Genomic DNA, 17,255 nt, shown 5'->3' on the forward strand with positions numbered 1-17,255 from the left:
TTATGAGGCATGTTGGGGTCAAGGAGTGGACATGGAGAATGGAAAGGTGAAGCAGGGTAGACAGAAGCTTACTGACACTGAGAAGGTCAGGAATCTTAAGGTCATGGCATTGGGAGCAAAGTGATAGCAAAGTCATTTAGTGTAATGGCAACGTTTAAGGCAGAGAGAAAGAATGTGAGTTAGGAGCCAAAATCCTTAAGGAAATTTGAGGAGTTACCAGAAGGTGACTGATGACAGAGATGATGGAAAGTGAAAGTGTTATGAAAGTGAAAGTTTTAGTCACTCAGTCGTGTCAGACTCTTTGCGACCCAGGGACGGTAGCCTGTCAGGCTCCACTGTCCATGGGATTCTCCAGGCAAGAATACTGGAGTGGGTTGCCGTGCCCTTCTTCAGGGGATAGTGGGGCAGGGGTAAAGAATGATATAATTGGCAAGTTTCAAGTGATCAGGGACTAAACAGAGGTTGAGTAATAAGAATTTGAGCATATCGGCACTGGAAAGGAAGAACAGTGTTGACTCCTCTCCCAATAGTGAGGTATGGTGATGTCAGAAATCTCTCCATCTGAGAAGCTGAAGAGAAAATGACTCTGATATTAAGTCTTTCACATGGCCCAAACCATAGCTTATCATAGAAATTTCAAATCCTCATTCAGAAAGCATATTAAATTCATCTAATTTTATTTCAGTATATTTTCTTTGTCATTGTCATCATATTTTGAATTTTCTTGAAAAGAGTAAAACTTTATAACCTAGATTTTTATTTTTTCCTATTAAAATGCTTAACGATATATGTGCTGTGCTAAGTCGCTTCAGTCATGTCTGACTCTTTGCGACCCCATGGACTGTAGCCCGCCAGGCTCTTCTATCCATGGGATTCTCCAGGCAAGAATACTGGAGTGGGCTGCCATGCCCTTCTCCAGAGGTTCTTCCCAACCCAGGGATCGAACTCATGTCTCTTGCATCTCCTACATTGGTAGGCAACTTCTTTACCACTAGCACCATTTGGGAAGCCCTGGCAAAGGTTAACTTCAAGTTTTTTGATATATAATGCCACATAAAATTTTACCTTAAATAATTTAATTGCTTCTGTCTGTAGAGCTTCTGAAGGGAGTGTCGTCAAAGGGGAAATGATTCCTTCTTTGCTGTGACACAAAGTAGGGTGTCTCCATATCTGAGAGGCTAAATACAAAATGAAACGTAAATAAGAAACAGAAAGAATTACTTATTTGGGCCTCACCTTAAATTAGCCATTTAGAAATTAGCTCATTCAGGCCTGGCTCACAATTTAAGTCATAAAAGTCATGAAAAACCTCTGCTAACATTTTATTTCAGTTTCTAGGTCACTGGGATTCTCATATTTCTCTTTAGGATAAATAAAAGTTAGACAAGGTTGGTGCAAATATTCTAGTCCAGAACAAGTCTATCCAGACATCTGTTATGTTGCTTAAATGTGCTAAAGATTGGTGACCTAGGTAGGGAGATGACGGTACATGAAAGAGAGCTGGGGGCCAGTTGCAGAGAAGAAACTAGAGCAGGAGGAGATAGAAAGATAAAGAAGAACTTGAAGTCATTCCTAACATCAACACTTATTGAATTCCTATGCCAGATCACAAATAAAATGTGATCTCTATTAAGTAGAACAGAGTTTAGAATCTAGGCTATCAATGGGGAAACCTCAGCCATTAAAAAAAAATTCAATGCAAAGCAACAAATGCTATGAAAGGGTAAAGTGCATTGGGACATAATTTTAACATTTATTAGGCACCTTTTATGAGCCATTTGCTGAGTTGGGATGGGCTGGATGGGGGACCTCCTAAAGTAGATAGGATTTTATCAGCTGGGTGGGGAATGTGAAGGAGGGAGGGCAGTCCAGGCAGAGGGAGTAATATGAGCAAAGGCAGAGAGGTGAGACAGGATACGGCATGTTGAACAATGAGGGTGTCCCCGTAGCTGAAGAACCACAGTGAGAATCCTAGCCCACGACAAGCAAAGCCAGAAAGAATGGAACAGGAATCCACAAAATGAAAACTCTACTAGGCAAAAGGGGTTAGGGTCCATTTCATAAACTATAAAGACTTATACATTATAAACTTACAAGGTTCCCCTTCTATATTTAGCAACTTGCAAACAAGTTGTTCAAATTCAGATCCAACATTCACATTGTTACTTCCAGCTGCAACAGTCAGGTGATAAAGCCAAGTGTCCTTAAAAATTAAAATATATTAATAGAGATGTTACCAGGATACAGTTTTTGATGACTTAAGGAAAAAACATTTGAATAGACAGTAGAAAACTTTGACACTGGAAAAAAAACTTAATTTTTAAATAAAACTAAAAGCCACTGAAGCTCATTTGAATTGTGCTCATAGTGCTTTTTTCCCATTGTTCACATTTTTATTATTTTCTTAGAAAAGCATAAGAAAACTAAGAAAGTAATATGACACTAAGAGGCAGAATATTTATAACTAACTTCTATGCAGAGTACATCATGAGGAACGCTGGGCTGGAAGAAGCACAGGCTGGAATCAAGATTGCCGGGAGAAACAGCAATAACCTCAGATATGCAGATGACACCACCCTTATGGCAGAAAGTGAAGAGGAACTAAAAAGCCTCTTGATGAAAGTGAAAGAGGAGAGTGAAAAAGTTGGCTTGAAGCTCAACATTCAGAAAACTAAGATCATGGCGTCTGGTCCCATCACTTCATGGGAAATAGATGGGGAAACAGTAGAAACAGTGTCAGACTTTATTTTTGGGGGCTCCAAAATCACTGTGGATGCTGATTGCAGCCATGAAATGAAAAGACGCTTACTCCTTGGAAGGAAAGTTATGACCAACCTAGATAGCATATTGAAAAGCAGAGATATTACTTTGCCAACAAGGTCCGTCTAGTCAAGGCTATGGTTTTTCCCGTGGTCATGTATGGATGTGAGTGTTGGACTATGAAGAAAGCTGACTGCCGAAGAACTGATGCTTTTGAACTGTGGTGTTGGAGAAGACTCTTGAGAGTCCCTTGGACTGCGAGGAGATCCAACCAGTCCATTCTAAAGGAGATCAGTCCTGGGTGTTCATTGGAAGGACTGATGTTAAAGCTGAAACTCCAATACTTTGGTCACCTCATGCGGAGAGATGACTCATGGAAACGACTCTGATGCTGGGAGGGATTGGGGGCAGGAGGAGACGGGGACGACAGAAAATCAGATGGCTGGATGGCATCACCAACTTGATGGAGGTGAGTTTGAGTAAGCTCCGGGAGTTGGTGATGGACAGGGAGGCCTGGCGTGCTGTGATTCATGGGGTCGCAAACAGCTGGACACGACTGAGCGACTGAACTGAACTGAACAGTCTTTTAAGGAATACAGCAAATTCTATGAAATTTAAAATCTGATTCCTCATACATGCAAATAACACATAAAAAATACTTAAGAAGTCCAGAAAATTTAAAGAAGGAAACAAAACCCAGAAGGAACATACCTCAACACAATAAAGGTCATCTAAGAAAAATTAATAGCTAATATCATACTCAATGATGAAAAACTGAAAGCTTGTCCTGTAAGATCTGTAACAAGGCAAGGATGCCCACTCTTGCACTTTTATTCACCATACCACTGGAAGCCCTAGCCAGAGCAATAGAGCAAGAAAAAGAAATAAAAGGCATCCTAATTGGAAAGGCAGAAGTCAAATTATCTCTGTTTGCAGATGACATTATCTTACTTGTTGAAAATCCTAAAGACTCCATAAAAACACTGTTAGAACTAATAAATTCAGCAAAGTTGCAGGACACAAAATCAACATACAAAAATTAATTGTGTTCATATACACTAACAATGAATTATCTGAAAAGGAAATTAAGAAAACAATCCCAAAACAATAGCCAAAATGAAAAAAAAAAAGAAAAAACTTAGAAATAAACTTAACCAAGAAGGCAAAAGCTTCATACAACAAAAACAATAAAATACTAATGAAAGAAACTAAAAGTGACACAAGTAAATGGAAAGACATAGAGTCATGGGCTGGAAGAATTAATATTAAAAATGTCCATGCCACCGAAAGCAACCAATAAAGGTTCAAAGTAATCTCTATCAAAATGGGGGTTCAGCAGGGGGAATTCATGTACACCTGGGGCGAATTCATGTCAATGTATGTCAAAACCAACCAATATAATATTGTAAAATAAAAATAAAAAAATAAAACTTAAAAAAAAAAATAAAAATAAAAAACAGAAACAGAAAAAACAATCTTAAAATTCATCTGAAACCACAACAAATCCCAAATAGCCAAATCAATTTTGAGCAAGAACAAAGCCGGGGAGATCATGCTTCCTAATTCAAAATATATTACCAAGCTACAACAATCAAAATAGTATGGTGCTGCAATAAAAACAGTAAGTTCATCAATGGGCCTAATGGTTGTCCTATTAGGCTAATGGGACAGAATAGAGTCTAGAAATAAATTCATGCATATGTGGTCAACAGATTTTTGATAAGGTTGCCAAGAATACAGTGGGCAAAGGAGAGTCTCTTCAATTAATGGTGCTGGGAAAACTGGGTATCCATATGCAAAACAAAGAAACTGGACCCTGATCTCACACAACACACAATATCAACTCCAAAAGGAATAAAAACTTAAATATCAGACCTGAAATCATAAAACACCTGGAAGAAAACACTGAGAAAAAACTTCTGGACGTAAGACTGGTCTTTCTTATGACACCAAAAGCACAGGCAACAAAAGCTAAAATAGATATGCATAATTATATCAAATTAGTAAACTTCTGCACAGCAAAGGAAATCATCAATAAAATGAAAAGATAACTTACTGAATGAGAGAAAATATTTGCAAATCATATTTCTTATAAGGGGTTAATATTGAAAATATACAAAAAGCTCATACAATTCAATGGCAAAAAGACAAACAATCCAATTAAAAAATGGGAAGAGGATCATTTGTCCAAAGAAGACATATAGACGGCCAACAGGTACACGAAAAGGAGCTCAACATCACTAATCATCAGGGAAATGCAACTGAAAATCACAATGAATTATCATCTTACAAAAAAAAAAAAGCCAAGAAATAAATGTTGGTGAAGATATAGACAAAAGGGAGCCCTGTATATTGCTGGTGGGAATGTAAATTGGTGCAGACACTATAAAAAACAGCATGGAGGTTCCTCAAAAGTTTTAAATATATCGATTATATGATCCACCAATTCTACTTCTGGGTATTTATCTGAGGGAAGCTTTGTAATATAAATTTATATAAACCAGTAACTCAAAAAGATATTCACACCCCCATGATCATCACAGCATTAGTTACAATAGCTAAGACATGGAAGCAACCTAAGTGTCCATCAATGGATGAATGGGTAAAGAAAATATGGTATACACATACAGTGGAATGTAATGGAGCCCTAAAAAGGAGGAAATCCTGCCATTTGTGACAACACAGAAGAACCTGGAAGACATTATGCTAAGTGAAACAAGCCAGACACAGAAAGACAATTATCATATAATACCACTTATATGATGGATCTAAAATCATCAAACTCATAGGAGTGGAGAGTAGAATGGTGGTTGCCAAGAGTTAGAGGGAAGGGGAAACAGGGTGATATTCATCAGAGGGTACAAAGTTGTAGTTATACAAAATGAGTTAAGTCCTAGAGATCTACTGTACAGCATTGTGGCTTATGGTTAACAATACGTATTACATACTTAAAACTTGCTAAGAAGGTAGATCTTATGTTAAATAGTTGTTATCACACACACAAAAATAATGATTCAAAAAGAGGTCAAGAGGAATAGTGATGGATAGGTTTATGGCACAGGTTATGGTGATGGTTTCATGAGTACATAATTATTTCCAAAACATCAAATGACAAACATTAATTTTGTATGACTTTTTATATGCAGGAAACAAGAAAAAAAGAACCCATTTTCTGCTACCCAAATACAGTGGCTTTTATCTTTCCATTAAAATATATATGTATATTTTCACATAGTTGAGATTATATTAAGATTATATTAATATGCTCCTTATAATATATTAGCAAAATTCAGAAATTATAATGATGTATTTTTAATATAAAAAATATAAAGCCTGCAGGATATTTTATCAGATGCATACATTTAATTAATCAATTTTGTATTGTTGGCCATTTAGACAGTTACTAAATTCACACTGATAAAAAAATACCATAAAATCTGGGACTTTCCTGGTGGTCCAGTGGTTAGGAAGCTGCCTTCCAATGCAGGGGACTTGGTACAGGATCCCTGGTTGGGGAACTAAGATCCCACATGTCGAGAGGCCACTGAGACTGCATGCTATAGCTAGAGAGAAGCCTGTATGCCACAATGAAAGATCCCACGTGCGGAAACTAAGACCTAAACAGCCAAAAATAATAAATATGAAAAAAAAATACCATGAAATCTAACATCTGTTAAGTTAAAAAGGGTGTATATTTTCTGAGTTTGAAATACGTTAGAATAAAATTATTTTTAAAAGAATACTATGTCTAACAAATGTACATGTGTCTTTCATTGTACTTGCTATGCTGTGCTATGTCGCTTCAGTTGTGTCCAACTCTGTGTGAACATACAGACTGCAGCCCTCCAGGCTCCCCTGTCCATGGGATTCTCCAGACAAGAATACTGGAGTGGGTTGCCATGGCCTCACCAGGGAATCTTCCCAACCCAGAGAATGAACCTGATGTCTAACCTGCACTGGAAGGAAGGCTCTTTACCACCAGAGCTACTTGGGAAGCCCTTGATTGTACCTATTTATGCTCATTTGAAGATTATTATCAATACTTAATCATATTAGTCTAACTCATTCTAAATCAACCAGTTAGTCCTTACACACCTTTTCATGCTTGGATCCTATTAGGAGGTAAGTTGGACCTTGGTCTTTGGGGTGGATCACAATAGTGTAATGTGTGGATAACAGACTTCGCCCGCTGGCTTCATAATCTTCATCTGAATCACAGGATCTGTCAACCTCTTCAACCTTAGCCTCCCAGAGTTTGATCTGACCTAAAGGAAACTAAAGTAAATATTAGTAATTGTAAGGAAGGAACTTCCTGAATTTTTTCCTGTTAAAATTTTTCATAGTCCTTTTCATTCTTGGCTTTATAAACCATATTTGCTTTTAAATAAATGCCTAAAGGTAACTGGATTATCTACACTGTTACAAAAGTGGGGTAGCCACAGTTAACATGACAACTGTGATATAAAATAACAATCTGAATACTAGACATTTAGTTTTTGTGGGAAAAGCAAGAAGCCCCATCTGTACAGTGGTTCAAATTATTCAATTTGACCAAAATGATCCACTACCTAGTCAAGCAATTAGGTTCTTCAGTCAAAATATTCATTTGACTTTTAACCCTCCAACAAAATTGATCTGATTAAACTATTGGATTAAAAGGATAAGTGTAGACATAGTCCCAATACTATCGATAAAAAAGTAAAACAGACAGCTAGTGTGAAGAAGTATGATTAACTATCACTCTAAATCCCAATAAACGAAAAGTGTTTGAAGCTATTTTTATATATGAAGAGTGAAAATGTGAAAGTCACTCAGTCATATCCCACTCTTTGTAACTCCATGGACTATACAGTCCATGGAATTCTCCAGGCAAGAATACTGGAGTGGGTAGCCATTCCTTTCTCCAGAGCATCTTTCCAACCCAGGATCGAAGCACGGTCTCCTGCACTGCAGGCAGATTCTTTACCAGCTGAGCTACCAGGGAAGCCCCATACTGTCCCTAAGTCATGTCCAATTCTTTTGTGACCCCATGGACTGTAGCCCACCAGGCGCCTCTGTCCATGGAAATATCCCAGGCAAGAATACTGGAGTGGGTTGCCATTTCCTTCTCTAGGGATCATTTCCCAACCCAGGGATCAAACCTGTGTTTTCTGCCTTGGCATGCGAATTCTTTACCACTGAGCCACTGGGGTTATATGTATATATAAAACAAATCTAGAAAAATGCCACGATTTCTTCCATCTTAATGTAAGGGTAAGAAAAAATCTTAAAAATAATTTACATTGAATTTTACCTACTCTTTTACTGACAAAAACAATTATTTGCTTTGTTTTAAAACTTTTGCTTCAATTAAGTACACTTATTCCAGGAACATACACAGTCTGCTTGAGATTTGTAGCTTTTAAACTATCTTACCTAGATATCTTATCTAAAATGCAATATTATCTGCCTAATACTTGATTATATTCTTTGCAGCCAAAGATGGAGAAGCTCTATACAGTCAGCAAAAACAAGACCGGGAGCTGACTATGTCTCAAATCATGAACTCCTTATTGCCAAATTCAGACTTAAATTGAAGAAAGTAGGGAAAACCACTAGACCATTCAGGTATGACCTAAATCAAATCCCTTCTGATTATACAGTGGAAGTAAGAAATAGATTTAAGGGACTAGATCTGATAGAGTGCCTGATGAACTATGGACAGAGGTTCGTGACACTGTACATGAGACAGGGATCGAGACCATCCCCATGGAAAAGAAATGCAAAAAAGCGAAATGACTGTCTGGGGAGGCCTTACAAATAGCTGTGAAAAGAAGAGACGCAAAAAGCAAAGGAGAAAAGGAAAGATATAAGCATCTGAATGCAGAGTTCCAAAGAATAGCAAGGAGAGATAAGAAAGCCTTCCTCAGTGGTCAATGCAAAGAAATAGAGGAAAACAACAGAATGGGAAAGACTAGAGATCTCTTCAAGATAATTAGAGATACCAAGGGAACATTTCATGCAAAGATGGGCTCGATAAAGGACAGAAATGGTATGGACCTAACAGAAGCAGAAGATATTAAGAAGAGGTGGCAAGAATACACAGAAGAACTGTACAAAAAAGATCTTCACGACCCAGATAATCACGACGGTATGATCACTCACCCCAGAGCCAGACATCCTGGAATGTGAAGTCAAGTGGGCCTTAGGAAGCATCACTATGAACAAAGCTAGTGGAGGTGATGGAATTCCAGTGGAGCTATTTCAAATCTTGAAAGATGATGCTGTGAAAGTGCTGCACTCAATATGTCAGCGAATTTGGAAAACTCAGCAGTGGCCACAGGACTGGAAAAGGTCAGTCTTCATTCCAATCCCAAAGAAAGGCAATGCCAAAGAATGCTCAAACTACCGCACAACTGCATTCATCTCACACGCTAGAAAAGTAACGCTCAAAATTCTCCAAGCCAGGCTTCAGCAATACGTGAACCGTGAACTTCCAGATGTTCAAGCTGGTTTTAGAAAAGGCAGAAGAACCAGAGATCAAATTGCCAACATCTGCTGGATGATGGAAAAAGCTAGAGAGTTCCAGAAAAACATCTATTTCTGCTTCATTGACTATGCCAAAGCCTTTGACTGTGTGGATCACAATAAACTGTGGAACATTCTGAAAGAGATGGGAATACCAGACCACCTGACCTGCCTCTTGAGAAACCTATATGCAGGTCAGGAAGCAACAGTTAGAACTGGACATGGAAAAACAGACTGGTTCCAAATAGGAAAAGGAGTATGTCAAGGCTGTTTCAAGGCTGTATATTGTCACCCTGCTTATTTAACTTCTATGCAGAGTACATCATGAGAAACGCTGGGCTGGAAGAAGCACAGGCTGGAATCAAGATTGCTGGGAGAAATATCAATAACCTCAGATATGCAGATGACACCACCCTTATGCAGAAAGTGAAGAGGAACTAAAGAGCTTCTTGATGAAAGTGAAAGAGGAGAGTGAAAAGGTTGGCTTAAAGCTCAACATTCAGAAAACAAAGATCATGGCATCTGGTCCCATCACTTCATGGGAAATAGATGGGGAAACAGTGGAAACAGACTTTATTTTTTGGGGCTCCAAAATCACCTTGGATGCTGTTTGCAGCCATGAAATGAAAAGACACTTACTCCTTGGAAGGAAAGTTATGACCAACCTAGACAGCATATTAAAAAGCAGAAACATTACTTCGTCAACCAAGGTCCGTCTAGTTAAGGCTATGGTTTTTCCAGTGGTCATGTGTGGATGTGAGAGTTGGACCGTAAAGAAAGCTGAGTGCCAAAGAATTGATGCTTTTGAACTGTGGTGTTGGAGAAGACTCTTGAGAATCCCTTGGACTGCAAGGAGATCCAACCAGTCCATTCGAGAGGAGATCAGTCCTGGGTGTTCACTGGAAGGACTGATGCTGAAGCTGAAACTCCAATACTTTGGCCACCTCATACAAAGAGTTGACTCATTGGAAAAGACCCTCATGCTAGGAGGGATTGGGGGCAGGAGGAGAAGGGGAGGATGGAGGATGAGATGGCTGGATGGCATCACCGACTCGATGGACACAAGTTTGAGTAAGCTCCAGGAGTTGGAGATGGACAGGGAAGACTGGCGTGCTGTGATTCATGGGCTTGCATAGAGTCAGACACGACTGAGCGACTGAACTGAACTGAATACTTGATTAATAGAAAAAAATTAATTCACTTAATTACATGTGTTCTATTTTATAAGAAAAATTTATTTCCCCATTAAATTCATAACAATTATTTTCTGAGTAATTACTATGTGCAAAGTACTATTCTGGGTACTGAATGAAGAAAATTTACTTCTGAAGGAAAAATGTAAAATTAACTTATCTATATTTTCATAAAAAGAAAGGTATTAAAACAAAAAGAATAGGGCAGCAAAGTCACATTAATAAATAAAAAGCAAGCTTTAAAAAATTGGATAGAGAAAACTAATTCTATTACGATAATACACGACAATACTATCCTAATTGTGTCCTCTATGCATATCTAATCATATGACAATCAACGTTCCATCCACCGCAATATTTAAGGATGGTTATTCCTTTTGAGAGTCCCTTGGACTGTAAGGAGATCAAATCAGTCAATCCTAAAGGAAATCAACCCTGAATATTCATTAGAAAGACTGATGGTGACACAGAAGCTCCAATCCTTTGGCCACATTATGCAAAGAACCAACTCACTGGAAAAGACCTTGATGCTGGGAAAGACTGAAGGCAAAAGAAGAAAGGGGTGGCAGAAGATGAGATAGTTAGATAGCGTTACCAACTCAATGGACATGAATTTGATGTTTCAAAGGAGAAAGATGGAGGACAGAGGAGTCTGGCATGCTGCAGTCCATGGAGACACAGAGTCAGTCATGACTCAGTGAATAAACAACAACAACATTCCTTTCACCAAAGGATCACCGCAGCTCCATAAACGGTGAATAGACCTGGCGTTTTAAAATATTTTGACTGAATTTTTAAAAAGATGCTAATCGAGATAAAGACAAATTGTTTCTGAAACATGTATAGCACAAAATGAAGTTAGCCTATACTGATTCACAAGTATTCTAATACTTTTCCACTAATTATAATGGATTTCTGCTCACCTCTTTACGTTCTTCTGACTTATTCCTTCTATGATCAATGTTATTCATTTTTATTAAATAATAAAAATTATTATTAGTAGTGGTAGTAAGAACATTTAAATTTTACTCTCGGTAAATTTTAAATTACTTTTCTATTTATAAAACACACACTTATTATAGAAACTTGGTAAAAACTGAAAGGTACCCGAAAAAGAAGGGGCTTCCCTGGTGGCTCAGATGGTAAGTCTGCTTGCAATGCAGGAGACCCGGGTTCAGTCCCTGGGTTGGGAACATCCCCTGGAAAAGGAAATGGCAACCCACTCCAGTATTCTTGCCTGGAGAATCCCATGGACAGAGGAGCTGGCAGGCTACAGTTCATGGAGTCGCAAAGAGTAGGACACAACTGAGGGACTCACACTTTCACTTTTCACCCCAAAAAGGAAAAAAACAGTCATCCATGACTCTGCCACCACTCAACATTTCGGTACAGTTCTTTCTGACTTTTCTGCTATGTGTATTTTAACACAGATGTGCTAGACTGAGGATTATAAACTCAGCATCCCAACATCCCTCTTCTAAAGTCTCCCTGTAATTGCAGAAAAGAAGCTGGGCACTATATTCGTCAGAATCCCTTTCCCTACATAGTTCCAAATTAGAGCTTGCCTGAGATAATCTGCATGTAATGTGGAAGGTAAGGGTGTCAGAGGAGTAACCGTTTTCCTGAGACAGCTGCAGTCAGATGCCTGGGCCGCTGGGAGCGTCACAGACGCTTCTCTGTCAGCTGCTGAGGACCAGCTGCCTCTGTGCTTTGTGCTCAGACCGCTGGTCTTGCCTTTTTGGACCTTCAGCGGCAGCTTCTTCCCCAACCTCTACCACCCTGACTTTTCTAAAAGTTATGTATGTCCCTAATTCTATGTTAAAATTGTTATAAATGGAATACACAGAGTGGCTGCTGTTTTCCTGATTGATAACTGAGTTAGGGTTATATTGGGATATACAATTTTGTAATGTGCTTATTCCTGTATTACTTTAATGAGCATATTCCCACACTGATACAGAGATAACACTCTCAAAGCTTCACTGTGTTAATTTCCATCCCATGAGCAATACTGAGAATAAGGAAATGCCTTTCAAATACGGCTGGTCAGGGGGCCTCCCTGGCAGTCCAGAGGCTAAGATTGTGCACTCCCAATGCAGACAGTGTGGGTTCCATCCCTGCTCTGGGGACTAAGATCCCACATGCTGCATGAAGTGACCAGTAAATAAATAAATATAGCTAGCCAGAATCAAGAGTGCAGGCTGCAGAAATAGAACAGAGAAATACTAACTGACCTATGTGGTCAGTGGACCAAGAAGTCTGGTCTCATTAGTACAGTAATCACTCACAGGCTGCTATTCTGTGAAGCAGGCATCATTGTTTTATGCAAATACTCTTGATCCAGTGATAATTAGGCATACATTTCACCTTTGGAAGACATCATCTTTTTCCTCTGAAAATGAAGGTCTCAAGTTCTTTGGGGAAGAGGTTAATTAAAAATGAACCAATGGGACATAAGTAGGTAGATGGATGGATAGATAAGTGGTGTCTAGGAATTCAAGGGCCTGGGACAGGACTGGATTCTTTTTTCTCTGCAGCTTCTTTCCTAGCTTGATGCTCCCATCATTCAAACTGATCTATTCTGTCAGGCCTGAAAACTATGAGAAACCGATGGCTGAGAGTGGAGAAGAGGAAGATTTTTCTAGGTCTTAGAAAAAACATTAATTAAAAGTTGCTAAGGCTTATAATTAAGAATCAAGATCACTGCAGGCCTATGAGTACCTTAGTAATAAATTTTATGCAAAATTTCAACATCATCAAAAACTCTAAAGTTTGGGCTAGCAACAGAACAGTGAAAGGAAAAACTTGAAGCCATAATCAACAAAAAATTCCTCTAATCAGCATATTAAAAGCATATACATACCTTATCTTCTTGACTACGAAAATAATATAATGTTTTTCCTATAAGTTTACACCAGACTCTCTTGGAGTAACCGTGTTTTACCTGAAATCATATTTCAAAAAATTATAAATGTAGCTCAGAACTCTGACACCTTAAAGGATGGCATATACACTCTATTTGAAGCTATTTGAACAGCTGTCCAGTTTGCTCAAGTTATAGGTGACATTTCAACCAGACGATCTGAATGCTATTTGCAATTTACCTGTTACACTAGTAGCATGGCATGTTTGCTTTCATGCACACCACTCAAAATTTAGTGAATGTTTACTAGGTGTCAAGTATTTCACCTAAGACTAAGCATTAAGAGATGCCAATTTCACAAGTAAGTATTTTTCACAGTTTCCCTATTACATAGATTTCCAATAATCCTGTGGCTCTCCAGGTTAACACCTGATGTTAGAAACAAGACGACTGAAACCTAAGAATTCTAGTGATTTCCAAAATACAAAATTTTCATTCATTCAAAACACTTGATGCCTTCTCCAGAAGCATACACACAAAATAATAAAAACAACATTAAAAGCTACTCTTATATATTGAGTACTTCCTATATGTCAGGAACTATCTTTTGTGACTGGGATGGAATTTGAATCTGGTTCTTGATTATAAATAGTCAGGGGCTGGTCTAGGTACTGGGGGGATGGATATGAACAAGACAGTTTCCTTCCTTAAGGAGCTCACAGCCTCACGAGGCAGACAACTAAACCAGCAGTGTGCTACGTATCTTCATTAGGAATACAAAGTTTGCACACTTATATGTGTCCTGTGTGTGTGTGGAAGACGTTTTACACACACATTCTACACATTTACACATAAATTTGTCCTGAATATTACAGGTTTTTCACTGTTCAGTGGCTTTAGTAAGATCCTCACTATTGGGTTTCGCAGGTGCTGCTATGGTAAAGAACCTGCCTGCCAATGCAAGATCCTCACTATGAGTTCCTCCCTGCCCCAGTCCTGTCCAGGTTCAGGCACTGAAGATCTCTGTCAGACAGTCCCAGCTATACCCTCAAGTTTAGAAAAACACCAAGAACCCCATTCCCTCCAGTGCATATGATCTGTAATGGGTTCTGCTGCCCCAGACCTAGAATGTGGCGTGCCTGGTTGAGCTTGCCCAATACTTCCATTACCCGGGCAGTCCCGCCAATTTTTGCCTTGAGGCTTGACCCTCTCCTTCAATAGTTAGAGTGGACTTCAACGTGGAGAGACCCACTGCCAGGAAACCAAGACACTGGCTGGTGAAACCAAAGCCCAACATTCCGTTGTCATGCTTGCCCATGGTGATAAATACGAAGAAGAAAAATAAAGCAGGAAAAGAGAAGGAAGTGCTTGGAGAAGCAGGGGATGTGCTTTACAATTTCAAGTACGGAGGTCAGGAACGCATCACCAGCACCAAAGAGTCAAGCCCTAGAGGAGGGAGGTGGGCTGTGCAGTCACTGAACAGAACACTCTGGGCGAGGACACAGCAGGCACCAGGGTCCTGAGATGGCGTGTGTCCATGTGTCCGAGACCAAGTGAGGAAGCGGAGACATCACTCGGGGAGGGGCAGAATGTGGGGTTGGGAAACACACATATTTTGCGGGGACCTTGTAATGACAACATTTAAACAGAGAAGAATGGATTTTCCAGTGGGCAAGTCACAACAGCAGAAAGGGCCTAGGTTCTGAGGTCAAATGGACCAAGGTTTAAATCCCAGTTCTGCCACATACTGGATAGATGATGCCCTCAGGCAACTGACTTGACCTCCCAACTTCTTTCCTTAACATGGGATGACTGTACACCTCAGCAGGCTATTGTATGACCAAAGGAGAAAATGTAAATAAAGGATACTAGTAGTTACTCAATAAACACTTCCTTCCTTGCTATGCATAAGGAGAAGTAAAACACATGTTTCATTTAAACCCACAAATGCAGCCAGTCTTTGGGCTTTCCAAAGTATGGTTTAAGCAAACACATAACTCCACCATCTAACAGTCTGATGGATTTAGAATGTTGCTTGAGGAGAAACAACAACAACAAAAAATGTTTCATTTGGCCAGAAATGCTTCAGTTTAATTAAATTTAGAAACATGTACTTACAGAAAAATATACTGGAAGTTTTAAATAGCTTGTGTTATACAGTTTACTTTTTTCTTCTTTTAAACAAACTCCAGAAAGGAGTCTCACTAAAATTGAAGCATAATGCATCTGGCTATAAAGAGTATACTTCGGAAATGATTTATCTTTAAATAGAGCAACGTGTGCCTTTGAGGAACTACAAACTAACGAGGACCTCTGCCAAGTCACTGTAAAAGCCGTGTTTTAAAAACATAGTCTATCTTTTTAGGTAAATCTGATTATGTTAAGATTTCTCCCAACTCTGACTTATTCTGAAAAAAAATCATAATAAATTACACTAGAAGAATTCACACAAAGATTTAAAGACAATTTTAAACTTCAAGGCTTTGGTGAACTAAAGAGCTGAAAGAATATTTTTTTTTTACCTTGCATCCATAACAGAGGTATTTGTATCAGTTCTCTCTGAAACTTTGATGACAAATAGTGTATTGTATCCTGATTGGCCTTTGTCATCACACAAAACACAAGCTCCCATGGTCTTCTCTCCTCTACTATATTTTCATGCCTATAACCTTTTCCCCCTTCCTGTCACCTGTCTCGCTGACTTCATCATCCAGGGAAACTCTTGAGATAATAATAGATAATAAAAATAAAGACATCTTGGGTGTCTTTGTGATGCACCAGGCACTGTTTTAAAGCACTTTACACACTTAAATAATTTATTTAATCTTCCCAGGACCCTGTGAGATTGGCACTAATATCATTTCCACTTTACAGAAAAGGACACTAAAGCACAGAGATGCTAAGTAATCTATTCAAGGTCCCATAAGTGGCAAGTTTCAGAGCCAGGATGCGCACTGGTGTGCAGTCTGGCTCCTGAACTCTTGCCCGAGGCTCTATGCTGCACTACCTCCCTACAATCTTAACTCAACAGGACCTTGTTCTTTGCTGTCCCTCCATTTTTGCTACTCGTCCCCTTGGCCACACCCTGGTCCTTTTTCCTTCATTGGAACGGCTCCACTTCTGAAATTTACATTCTGCTTTCTGACCTCAACCTCCCCCCAGCTCCCTCTCCCCTTACTCATGCCACTCTTTTCTTTAACCTCAGTGCCTCTCCTGACACCATGTTCCCTCCCACTCCATTCTTCCCCACGTGCCAGGAAGCAGGGACAGTCCTCCAGATTCAGCACTGCTCTTACTCATCTCCCCATCACCCACACACGCCACAGTGCACTTTCTGCATCTGACACTGCAGGTCACTCCCTCCCTGTCAAACACTCCACTCCCGGCCTCCATGACTTACTTTGCAGGGTCTCTTCATATATCTCCTTTATGTGTTCTCAACTTTGGGAAACCTAGTGTCCTATTAACAGTCCCCTGCTCTTCTCACTCTACACGTTTTCCTGGATGATTTCTTTCACCGTCATGGACTCGACCGTCACATCCACAATGATAATTCCCCAAATCCTTCTCTCCAACCGAGCCTTCTCCTCTGATGGAGCTTGTGTTGCCACGGCCTGCTGGACTTCTTAATTTAGGTGTCTTCATGAGCTGTAAAACTGGTAAGTCCCCAAAGAACCTTTTGATCATCCTAAACAGCTCCTCTTTTCTGAGGTCTCTATCATCTGGCACCATCTTTCACCCAGCTATCCTTATCTCTCCCACTTCCTAGTTGCCGGCTTCAGTCTAACGGAAGATTTTTACCTCCTAACATTATTTAGATTCACCCTCTGGTCTCTCTCCCAGTGACCAGTTCAGAGTCTCATCCTCTTCAGAAAAACCACCTCCGCTTACTGTTCTTAGAAACACCAGCTTGCTTCCCACAAATTCATCTT

General features: G+C 39.4%; 1 protein-coding gene across 3 annotated transcripts in view; it reads right to left on the reverse strand.

The window, feature by feature from the left end:
* The window catches only part of PLEKHH2 (pleckstrin homology, MyTH4 and FERM domain containing H2), a 110,082-nt gene that overhangs the window by 34,489 nt on the left and 58,338 nt on the right, over positions 1 to 17,255 (reverse strand). For 2 of the 3 annotated variants that reach the window (XR_008682438.2, XM_055399824.2), the window contains exons 16-19: positions 13,324 to 13,404; positions 6,856 to 7,035; positions 2,095 to 2,203; positions 1,066 to 1,178 (exon numbers count right to left, since the gene is read on the reverse strand). Coding sequence is in view for 2 of the 3 variants with exons in the window: in XM_055399824.2 (XP_055255799.2) it covers positions 1,066 to 1,178; positions 2,095 to 2,203; positions 6,856 to 7,035; positions 13,324 to 13,404 (483 nt within the window). In the remaining variant the exon portion in view is untranslated. The remainder of the gene's footprint in view (positions 1 to 1,065; positions 1,179 to 2,094; positions 2,204 to 6,855; positions 7,036 to 13,323; positions 13,405 to 17,255) is intronic. The other variant, XM_055399825.2, reaches the window with a different exon arrangement.

The sequence above is a fragment of the Moschus berezovskii genome, chromosome 11 (genome assembly GCF_049115385.1).
Source record: "Moschus berezovskii isolate FMDL1 chromosome 11, NW_MosBer_1.0, whole genome shotgun sequence".
In the NCBI taxonomy this organism is placed as follows: domain Eukaryota; kingdom Metazoa; phylum Chordata; class Mammalia; order Artiodactyla; family Moschidae; genus Moschus; species Moschus berezovskii.